General features: G+C 38.8%; 1 protein-coding gene across 1 annotated transcript; it reads left to right on the forward strand.

Moving 5' to 3' along the window:
* Nucleotides 1–249: 249 nt before the first annotated feature.
* On the forward strand, nucleotides 250–8132 carry LOC142959955 (sodium- and chloride-dependent GABA transporter 2-like). Its single transcript, XM_076101479.1, has 12 exons — nucleotides 250–436; nucleotides 1180–1338; nucleotides 1654–1794; nucleotides 2027–2114; nucleotides 2675–2807; nucleotides 3714–3848; nucleotides 3932–4035; nucleotides 4546–4674; nucleotides 6327–6454; nucleotides 6640–6740; nucleotides 7117–7287; nucleotides 8013–8132. The coding sequence occupies exons 1-12, from the start codon at nucleotides 250–252 to the stop codon at nucleotides 8130–8132; spliced, it is 1596 nt and encodes a 531-aa protein (XP_075957594.1).
* Nucleotides 8133–12143: the final 4011 nt, after the last annotated feature.

Below are 12143 nucleotides of genomic sequence, written 5' to 3' on the forward strand. Positions count from 1 at the left end.
GAGATGAACCAACCACCGGGCCTGCTAGTCCCAGTAACTCCCAGTGCAGACAATGTTAAACCTACCGACGGCCGTATTTACAAACATCTCTCCTTACCGTACCTCGAAATCGATTCTCGTCGCGCGTGGAGTCCTAATCGCCGTGAAACCGTGTCCATGACATGCTTTTTTTCTTCTTTTTTTTTAAAGGGAGAAAAAAAAACCCGTCCTTTTCGCTACGGTCGCAGCATCAGCAGCAGCCCCCGTACAATGAAGCAGCGATGGCCGGTGGTGATGATGCTGGGAGCCCCGCCCTCTTCCATAAGCAGCCCGAATGAGCTCACTGGTTTCCAGCTCAGCCGGCTCCTGTGCAGCCGCAGTCCGTCAGCACACAGACCCACCTATCTTGACGGGAAACGCGTAATTAGTCTCCAGAACGTTTCTTCTGGGGTTCTGCGTATGTTAAAGGGAAACATTGCAACGTGTCTATTACAACATTAAAATGTTCCTGCAACGGAATATGTTGTGTTGTCGGCTCTTTTTTTTCATATTTTTCTTTTGGAGAACGTCTCTGCAACGTTTGTAATGTTTTATTTGCAACACTGTCTTTAATTTTCATTTCATTATAAAGGTATAGTTGTCCGATGTAGTTTTAGTGAAATAATTCACAAAAGTTTGGAATCACCTTATATATTTTTCCTCTTTCCTTCAATAATGACTACTTTATCTTAGTTGTTTTTTGTTTTTTTTAAATGACACATTCAAAACTAAATGTAATTTTTACAGCACCAAAAGAAGAATGAAACTATTTAGACTTCCCTTTAATCGATGACCCCACAGTGTTGTGTGACAGGGCAGAATACTGTTGGAACTTTTTTGAATTGGTTTTCCAGTCCACAAAAGTGTAAGTGACTCTCGATCCTTACTGAACCACAAAAGTGCAGCTGAGCTGTACATATTTTTTGAATCCATTTCTCTTTGGGCCCTCTATAGTCTAAGATTGAAGTTTAAATTATGCTAACCCTACTATACGCTTCTCTATTGTGAAGTTTGAAGAATAGCTTTGGTAAAGCAACACGCCTCTTAATATCAGCTTTTATAGGCATTATGTGCACATGATACTGAAACAGGAACCTGTTTCCATTTATATAAAATAATAATAATAGACACACTATACATATATATTTCTCGGTGCATTAGGAAGTAAAAAATATTTTTTTGCAGGTGTGTTCTTCATACCATACACCTTGTTCATGATTACATGCGGAATCCCCTTGTTCTTCCTTGAGACTGCCTTAGGACAATACACAAGTCAGGGGAGTGTCACGTGCTGGAGAAGGATTTGTCCGCTTTTTCAAGGTAAATACAATGTTTGTTTTTTCTCCTTCGCAAACATTGTCGTCCTATTTGTCAAGTGGCTTGTTATATTGTTAAGCGGACACTTATGTAAACGGCGCGCGTAATTACGCGCGAAGTCTTTTTTAACCATATCCTTTGTCACCCGATTGTCTTGGAGCAAATACGGTAAATTGTGCTTTGTCTTTTATATAATAGCATAATGTTTATTTTCGAAGTTATTCACGTTTTGCACAGGTCACTCTGTACCCAAAAGACGGTGTTGAGTGTAAAAACAGAATATCTGTGCGCCAAACTCACTTGTATTTTTTTTTTCAGGCATGGGCTATGCCAGTCAATTGATCATCATATTCAGTGCCACCTCATATATTGTCATCATTGCATGGGCATTCTTTTACCTGTTCTCGTCCTTCAGCGCGGATTTGCCTTGGGCCACATGTGGACACGACTGGAACACAGGTAGGCTGACCTCCAACTTTTGGCGAGGGCTTCAGACACCTGTAGGTGAAAAATGTAGTTTATAAAATTAACCTCAAAATTAGTATGAAGACTTTCCTCTTTGCGGAGATGTTGAAAGTACGGAATTGATTACTCTTTTCGTTATGTACAACAACAAGCCATGTTTTAAGTTTACCTTTAACTTTGAAAGTAAGCATTTTTTTTATTCGCAGCCTTTTGTTTTTTATACTAGACTCATGTCTGGACATCAACCATCCAAATCTGAGCCTCAGCATGACGTCCAGACAGAATACTACTCTTCCTGTTGTGGAGTTCTGGCAGTAAGCATGTTGTCAAACTCAAACAAGTTGAATTGAATGCAAATTATTTCTTTCAAATCCCTTCCGTTTCTTTCTTCTCCGCTCTCTTTCTCTTTTCTCAATAGTCAGACAGCCTGAGTCTGCCACTGGTCTGGAGGGACAGGGGTGGCAAAAAAAAAAAGTGCACCAGCTTGCAGAACGTTTTCAAATATTTTTGCCACTAGAAGGGCATCTATGAAAGGCGCTACATCACGTTTTGTGGAAGGGCACGTTTTAGCTACCATTGAGGCATCTAATAGTGCACTTTATCATACTTCTCAACTTGAAAGAGGTCCTTTAGTGGGCACTTTATCGTATTTTTCCGACCATATACATCCAAGAGAACACTTGCTGTGGGTTTTTTTTTACCTCCACCACAGGCCACCTCTGGTTTTCTCTCCTGTTCCTTTCTGTCACTCATCCACCATCTCGTGCTGGTGCTTCATTTTCCAGTCTCCCTCTAATCCTTCCCTTACACCTGTAATTACATGTTTTGCTCTCCCTCTCACAAACACCGCTCCCTTTGCACCTTCTCTGTTCAGGCGCCGGGTTTTGAAAATCTCTGGTGGTATCGAGGAGGTCGGTAGCTTGAGGTGGGAGCTGGTCTTGTGTCTCATCCTGACCTGGGTCATCTGCTACTTTTGCATTTGGAAGGGCATCAAGTCAACCGGAAAGGTTAGCTCCTTTAAGACTAAACAACGTACAAATCTCCCCTATACACTGGTATAAATTAAGTTTTTGTTATGAATTTCAAGTTATTTAAAACTCAATGTCAAGTTATTTTAAAGTTATTGTTAAATCTGACATCTACACATCTACTTCAATAGGACATTATCCCTCACTGGTTTAATGGATTCCCACCATAAACAGTTATGTTGGTTACAATGCCTTTCACAGCTGCAGCCCCCCTGGCATCAACTGATACCAGGTCTCTGCAGTGTGCAATTTAAGATGTACAAATCCATGTTTGTGGGTAAAAAATGCAACTGAAATCATTGTTAATAATCACAAAATGTAGTACGTTGTATGGTAAAAGATATTACATATATGTGTTTTCATGACATTGTAGGCAGGTTATTACATCAGCATTTTTATTTCCCACTACTCGCAGTTGTTACATTATCACCACCTTTTTATGGTGGAGGGGTTTGTGCATCCCTGTGAGCCTGGGAGCTGTGTCGTGGGGGGTTTACAGTGGCTGAAGCGAATACACACTTAGTACACTGCAATAATCCAAGTTTTGCATTTCTTACTAAATAATGTATTGGTTCAAAAGCAGATGCTACATTATAAACTACAAGATTTAGCTGCCTATTATCCAATTAACTAGGCTTGAACTCATCTACATTCATATGTTGGGAAGTGATTGTTTCAAGATCAATATACCCCAGGAGTGCTGAAACAATTAGTCCATTAATTGATTTGTGGATTGGTGGAAAATTGATCAGCAACTTTGATAACCAAAGTCATTTATTAAGCCACGATGTCTAACATAACTAAATCCCTCCAGATGTTGCTGATCCATTACACAGGATGGTGCAAACTGGCTATAAGTGTCTTTGTTTATATTTTTCCTTTCAGGCAGCTTTCTTTACAGCCACTTTTCCCTTTGCTATGCTGTTTGTTTTGCTCATACGTGGTGTAACACTACCGGGAGCAATGGACGGGATCATTTACTACCTCTACCCTGACATCGCCCGCCTTTCAGATCCCCAGGTAAGAACACACATGGGACCTTTGGAGCAGAACCACGGGAGTGTTTTCCCTACAGAGTCATCATGCACAAAAAAACCTTTCAGCTGTGGATGGATGCTGGCACTCAGATCTTCTTCTCCTATACCATCGGCCTTGGATTCCTAACCTCTCTTGGGAGTTACAACACCTACAAGAACGACTGTTACAAGTAAGTGCTGTGAGCCTGTATCATGTTCAACGAGATGTAAAACACCCAACACTCCCCACACCTGTTTTTGGGGCAATTTACATTTTTGAAGTAAATGTTCATTTAGAAATGCGTTGTTATGATGGTTCTTTTTTAATAAAATCATATCAGTTAGTTTTGTTTCCTCTGGTCTTAACTTTAGTCGAAATAACATGTGAATTGTATTTCTTCTTCTGAAAAGCAAGTGGTATTATTTCAGGTCTATACACCTGAAATTCCAAAAATAAGTGTAGAACTTGTAATAATGACTAGGAATGAAGTTGGTTAAAGATGTTCCACATCATCTGGACATAATTTATGCTTTATGAACACTTAAAACCAGACACCATAAAAGGAATGAACACAATAGGAGGAGTACGTGAAATGTCTTCCAAAGGATATAAACCATCTGATGATCAGGTTTAACATTAGCTAGTAAAATCAGCATCCACTCCTTACGCATTTTTTGAACTGTATTCATTGTTCTTTCAGGGACTGTTTCTACTTGTGTCTACTGAACAGTGCCACCAGCATTGTGTCAGGCTTCGCCATTTTCTCTATTTTGGGTTTCATGACCAAAGAACAAGGGGTGGATATTTCCGAAGTAGCTCAATCAGGCAAGTACTGACTGCGCAAAATTCAACTAAATAGTGAGCAGACAGACTGGCTTTGCTGCTGGCATCCAGAAAATCAGAGAGCGACGTCACCTCTTGGTGCAAATAAATTGTCCAAGAGGATTCCTTTAAGCCTCAACTGTCAGCGTACGTGCAGACATTTGCAAATGCACCAGGCCGTTGCATCAGAATAAAATCCAATATTAACACGAATGCAAACAATTCAGCTAGTTTTATAAGAGCTATACAGAGTTTGTTATCTCCTCCAGTCGTACGCCTTGGGAGAGGTTATGTATTCTGTATGTGACCGTGTGCGTCCGTGACTAAGTGAGTTTGAGCCTCACTTTTTCTTACCAGTTACGGCTGCATGCTCAAGGACCTCTAGTTGCAGTGACTTACACTTTCTCAAAATGTCATATTTTATACTCTAGGCTGCCAATATTACGTGAATGCAGCATGAAATATCTCAACATATACTAAATGATTGCCATGGCATTTGGTACACACATTCCTGTCCCCTTAAGGATGAATTTTAACTCATTTTGGGATTGACTTTTCATCTAGTGCTATCATCAGGTCTTCAAATTCAGTCATATGATAAACATTCAAATTTCCTAATGTTTTCTAACAATGAATTAATGTGCTTCAGAAACTTACAAAAAGCAGAGCAGAGAAAGTTAGTGCATAAAACGATTAAAAACGAACAAATATAAGTCAATCCAAGTAACATAAAGTGACTGAAAAGAGGATATAAACACCAACTGGAAATAGGGCTCTGTCCTACCTATGATATTCACCAGCACCTCTAAAGTGCACAATTCAACACATTATATTTCACATGTGTAAAAACATACATTTGTGTTTTTTATGGGGGATTATGTGCTGGACTATTTCGTGGTCTGGAGGCAGTGTCTTTATGCTAAGCTAAGCTAACTAGCTACTGGCTCAAGCTTCATATTTAAGGGACATCTCGCTCTTGGCAAGAAAGCTAATAAGCGTTAATTCATTTCTATTCCTTTGAATCTATATATATTGTCCCCCCCATGCTGAATCCAGTGTTCTATATCTAAATAATATATTTCACTGTCTGGTCACAATGCTACAACATTTAAGAAAGATTGGAATTAGTTTCAATTTAAGCGTGAACTCAATCGAGCTTAAATACTGTCACTTATTATGGATCTTTTTTAATAAAACTTTTAAAGAATTGGAAAACTACAACTTTTCACCAATTGTGAAACTCAGCGTGAATGCAAGACAACAGTGAAATAGCACTGCCTCCCTGTATTAACTTGGCCCCGTGGTGGTAATTGATTCAAAAGAAGACAAGCACGTTTTGCATGTAGAGTACTTTTTGTTCATTGAAGCGAGTCATCAGACATCATGAGACTCAATTAATACTCTCAATACTTTCGAATAGACACCCAAGGTACTTACACAAAGAAAACTCTGTAATCCAGCCTCCCCCTGTCGCTCTGCCAGAGGGCTTTCAGGAAAGTCTGAGCATGCTCTTTCTTGCCAGTTTCTGATGTTGCTGCGTTAAACAAATGAATCTCTCGCACGTTAAACCTACCTACATGATACATAAGAGCTTCAGCTCACATTAGTGCAGCGGGTGTTTCACACTCACATTGAACGACAACAATACTGCTGTTGTAGCGGTTACCTATGCCCTTGTGTTCAGGGAGGGATGTACCTGCTCCATCTGTTGGACCATCATGTCTGCAGTGGAACCACCCTGCTCATCCTCTCACTCTTCCAGTCTATCAGCATTGCCTGGGTGTACGGTAAGTCAGAGACGACACAACCAACCACACAAAGTCTTTATCCTCTTGACGAAACTCGGATTATAAGAAACTTGTTTTACAAAGTATGTCAACAGGGCAAAAAAAACACGGTATGGACATTTGATATGCAGAGAAATTCCCCTAAAGACGAGATTAACCTAATGTCTTTTTTTTTCTTCCGAAAGGTGCTGACCGGTTCTATGGTAACATCACCGACATGATCGGTTATCGTCCGTACCCTTTGATGAAGTACTGCTGGCGCTACATCACTCCTTTCTTCTGTTTTGTAAGAGTTCAGTGCTTTCGTTCACGGGTGTTTCATGTATGTTGCTATCTGTCTTCCAACTGTTCTGTTAGATGTATGTGATACGAGTTCATGAGAGAAAAGGAAGAACCAACCACAGCGAGAATTATGTGCAGATAAATCTCAGGCAATGCACATAGCTGAGAACACACGCATAAATAATAAATGTGGAATCTTTATCTTGTATGTAAAGCGCTCATTTTACCTTATCCTCTTTTGAACCTTTAATTTAATTAGCAATTCCTCCCAGCAGAACTTCACAGGTTAGAGGTTAATTTTGTCTTTTTGAGTTCCACAGTTACGTTAGTACAGACTTAGTAAATTCAACACTAATCCACTTTGTCTCCTCTAATCCCAGGGCACCTTCATCTTCTCTATCGTCAAATACACCCCGCTGAAGTTCAGTAACACTTATGTTTATCCACTCTGGGCTAACATCTTGGGTTGGCTCATAGCCACTGTCGCCCTCTCCCTCATCCCTCTGTTTATGGTATACAAAATGATGCAGGCAAAAGGCACTCTCCGACAGGTGAATATACTCCTCATGCTTCACTCTGAATTATAAAAGTACTTTTTTGCAAATTTTGCTCTCACTGATGTTTGGTAAATCCTTCAACCTCTGATATAGATTATGGTTATTCTGCGTTTGTTGGCAGAACCTATTATTTAAGAACAGTTTGTAGAAAACATATTTTCAAGTAGTTAAGTACAATTTTGAGGTACTTGCACTTGAGTATTTCCAGTTCTGCAACTTCACTTCAGAGGCAAATATTGTACTTTTTTACTCCACTACATTTTTTTGATTTTTTTTGGTTACTTGTTACTTTGCTGATTTAGATTAACAATACAAAATATAATCAACAAATAAATGATGATATAGGTCAATATTATAGATTAAGATAAAACATTGTGTCCTGTGGGGAAATTCATGAAAATTCACTCATAAAGTAAATTAGCACCACCTTTATCAGCTGCAACATTAAAGTGATTTGTTTATATTAATGCATCAACAATAATATTCAAATGTGCAACTTAATTATACAGAAGAAATCTATAAAAATGATAAATGATGTGCAAAATTGTTTTAAAAGGTAGACTAATTTTACCGAACACTATCATCATACTGACATAAAGGAGAAATAGTGTAAAGAATCCCTCCTGGTATGCACAAAGTAATGAAGAACACGATGTGTTTTATCCTCAGCTCAACTGAATTTCACTTCACTCTTGAATCTGTTTTGTTTTTTTCCTCAGCGGTTCTTGTTGCTCTGCCAGCCTGTGGACCTTAACCTGAATCAAAAATGTTTTCCCACAATGGAGCCCACTGCCGTCACAGAACTCAAACCTCTATCCCAAAATGGGGATCTCACTTAGGGAGCATAAACTGTAGTACTCCGTCATGAGTAATGCGACATTGTGAAGTCATTCCCAAACATGTCTTTTGCCTTTGTTTCTGTAGCCAGCAAAGACGCTGACAGACTACTCTTAACCAACTTTGACAGAAAAAATTTGACAAATAGCTTTAGTTCTTCAGTTTAAGAATAGGAGTCAAGTTGAATAATATAGATTATTATCTTTCACTTTAATCCAAAATTTCCCTCTAAGATGCTTGATAGATAAAGGCACTGGCCTTATCACCACAACAAAGTTGTTGGTCTACCTGTACGTTTTTCATATCAATTGTTTTTCAATATTATTAGGCAGGAATATTGAAACGGTAACATTTTATAAAGATGGATTTTGTTTCTAAAGAACAGGACTTGGCTTGTGAAAGGTTTTGCAGCTGCAATTCATTCCGAGGTACAACAGATCCACCATTTAAGCCTACACATATGCTTAGATAACCTTATCCTGTGTAGTGCTGCAGTATATTTGGATCTAAATATCATGTGGAATGTATGCACCCTATATAATGCTATACACACGCTTTTATATAACCTCTTTAAACTATGGTAAGTGCCTTACAACAACACATTTAGGTTATTTCACCTTGATATACAATATTGTAACTGTAGGTTTGTACAGCATGCAAACGATGGATAAACAAATTTTTAAAAAGGATGGCAGATGGTGAAAATGATTACGTTTTTTTTTATGTCATATAAAAGGTACATGCAACCGATTAATTTCTACAATGGTGTTGAAGTATTTTTGCTATCAATGAAAGAGCATTAACCTTCGTGACTTAGCAGGAAAAGCACAGTTGTCATTGAGCATTAACTATGACTTAGTTCTTATTCAAGTGCCCCAGAATACCGTGTGACAGTGAGTCAGCATTTCCTCATGGACACTTCATGGAGAAGAGAAGGTGGGGATTGAACCGCCAACCCTGTGACCCAACCCTAGTCATTATTGTATGGTATGCAAGTTCAGAGCTGAAAAAGGAAAGGTTAACGCTGTACTCAGTGTGTACATACTTAAATCCCATGCACATAAGCACATACCAGTGACTTAAAACACATGCACAATGGATTTATTGTATGGCGTTGATCTTGTAGCGCTTGTCGTTGCACAATTAGAAACACTAACCAGGCGACGACTCTTGCATTATCGTTGCAGCATATGGGAATGCATGGGATACCCTGAAGTCACAAGCGACAGTGACCAAAACAATTTGCCTTTGTGTAATAATATGTGCTTCACCGTACTCCGTTCTCCTTGTGTAATGCTGTACACGTGTAATGAGGGAAGATCTTATCAAACTTTTGTATATTTCCAAAGAGAAGGAGACATAGAAATATGTGGATATTCTCTCAGCTTTATACATTAGAACTCTACAAATCAATAAAAGATCAACAACATAATGATATATTTTTTTTTTTTTTGTTGTATTTTGTTCAATTACATGCAGGGCTTAAGTTGAAGTTACTGCAAAGTTGTCAACACCTTGACAGCACAATGACAACACCTGGGTATGTAATTGTGGTCTTCACAGGGATACCATTCACTTCTGCCAGGTTGATCATCTCATGTCTATAAATATAATAGTATTATCTGTATTATCTGCTGGCTGGGATCATTCAAGTTCTCTACCTAAGGTCACTATACCTTGAAAATTACTATTTTTAATACGTACAGACATCATTTATGCAAAAAAACAAATTTACTGTTAACATACAATTAACATTTAGTGAAAGTATGTGTCCATCATTTCATCTTTATGTTTTAATATACTGTAAATTTGTACCTGGCCATAAAAGTCTGTCTACATAGCATGACATAAACTAAATCAAAACTGATGTCAGTTTTCATTAAGTTCAGTATAGCTCCAGGGGACAAGAAAAGATTAACACCTTTTGGAAAGGGTGTGTGCGAGAACTAAATGCCAATTAAAACGTCAACGGAGCAATACATTAACACCCACCTTGCTCTTTCGTTGGTGCTGCTCCTCCCCCCCAATCCGTTCATGACCCCAAGTTACCCAATCGTGTCCCCATGACACCCGGTACATTCCAGCTCCAGTAGTTCTACTTACTTTGTAAACTTACCAAGCCCACAGTCCCCCTGGGTGGAAGCGAAGCAGTCACGTCAACAGCAATCACATTAAATAGGCGATAATGTTGCAAAATTAAAACTGTGCAAAGTAGGTGTGAAGAAATGTGTGAGAGAGATGAGTGTGGAGTTTATATCAAAACTGAAAAAATGTGACCTCTAGAGCAACTCAAAACATGTTTAAATTTGACAATATTGACGTATAAGCATTAAGGCCTGAGGGACGAAACATCCTCATAATAAAGATACATATGGAGCCAGAGTGTGCAAAAAAAATGTCCTGCTCACAAAGAAATCCGAACCTTGAACCCACCAAACTTCTATTTTTTTTAACTGTACTTTTCAGCTATGGCCAGTATTGCGTTTGAGTGAGGTGTTGGGAAGGAATTTGCCTGCAAGGCTGAATATAAGTTGAAGAAGACAGATGAAGCATTTGGTGAACTCTTGTTGATAGCGTTACATTAAACATGACAAACATTTTTGGCCTGTTTGTAATAAACTTAAATGATATTTGATTGAGTCAGTCATCACTTATAATTATCATCAATCATTGCATCTGTGCCCAGTCAGAGTTTGCCAACCTCAAAGGATTGGCAAAAAAACACACATCTGCATTTGTGTCTTAGCAAAAAATATTACATTTATTTAATAGAGCAATAGATATCATCTCAACAAACAAAGAAAGATATATTTAGCTTTTTAGTAACTTGAATGTGATAATAGCGCAATTAATGTTCTTGTTTACATGTGCAGCAAGGGACAGATGGTCCTTGCTCGCTGTCTCCGTCTCCAGCTCACTTCCCCCAGGCCACGAACCCTCCTCTCAATCCCCGGACCTGCCATCCTCTAACCATCCACCAAATGCCTTCAGACTCTCCTGTCAGTCCTGCTCTCCTCCCACCGACACACCTGTTGCCATTTCTGTCATCGGCCCTTCCTGGACCTTGGACCTTCAACCTGCATCTCATTCACTCCTCGTTTATCCTTGCAAATGAGTCAAGGAAGCATGTGGTTGGTTGTTTTAAATGAGGAGAAAGTAAGGATTGTGTTGGGTTAACTATAACATGTCTGGAAAGTGAAATTGAGGAGGTTGGTAGAAGGTAGAATGTTTTCAAATGTAATCTGTCATGCTTTGAACACCACACACCAAATTCTGTTCACCTCCATTGGGGTGAGTAAACAAATCTCAAAGGCAGAGTAAGTGCTTTTGTTCTTCTCATGTTGTTAATGAAGACATTACTTAGAGGTCTGAATGTTGTTGTCTTTTTTGCATATCTTTTGACACACAATGTTCTTCAAACATGTTGTATATATCCTTTTCATTATCATGAGTGTGAATAGTATTATCTTATGTCCATATAAAATAATGGATATCAGATTTCTGTATAATATTGGACATGATGTAATGATTAATGTAAATTTTGGAGCATGTAATACATTACCTGTAGTCAGTCTGCTGTGTCTAATGCGAGGCCTGTGCTGTCATCTGTTCTCTGGTTGACCCTGGCAGTGACAGGTTCAACCACTTCTTCCCACCATGCACTGAAAAAACTAAAATGTCCACGTGTGTAAGCACACAGTAGAGTGAATACTGGACACAAAAAGTACATGGAGTTGTTTTTAAAAACAACTCTATATGTTGAAAGTACACATTTTCTGCTCTAATAAGGATAATAAGTATTCTTTTTTATACTCCGTAGTAATTATTATTATTTAATTTATTTCTTCTCGTGTCACCCTGGGTTAGCCAGCTCCTTAATCTTTTAATCTCCTTGTTTGACAGGATAACAATCGTCTGATGTGGGGGCTGTCACTCCTTCATGGTTTTTCAGCAGGAGACGAGGGTTCCCTCCTCCCATCAGAACAAACAGCTGCGCCTTGCGTCGTTCTGGT

The sequence above is a fragment of the Anarhichas minor genome, unplaced genomic scaffold (assembly GCF_050575085.1).
Source record: "Anarhichas minor isolate MPS153535 unplaced genomic scaffold, ASM5057508v1 ptg000027l, whole genome shotgun sequence".
In the NCBI taxonomy this organism is placed as follows: Eukaryota; Metazoa; Chordata; class Actinopteri; order Perciformes; family Anarhichadidae; genus Anarhichas; species Anarhichas minor.

Excerpts from the sequence above, each read along its gene's own strand:
- LOC142959955 (XM_076101479.1), top strand. The coding sequence starts at position 250 with ATGAAGCAGCGATGGCCGGTGGTGATGATGCTGGGAGCCCCGCCCTCT. Across the intron at positions 6,741-7,116 it reads TCACTCCTTTCTTCTGTTTT|GGCACCTTCATCTTCTCTAT; the intron begins GTAAGAGTTCAG and ends CTCTAATCCCAG. Across the intron at positions 7,288-8,012 it reads CAAAAGGCACTCTCCGACAG|CGGTTCTTGTTGCTCTGCCA; the intron begins GTGAATATACTC and ends TTTTTTCCTCAG.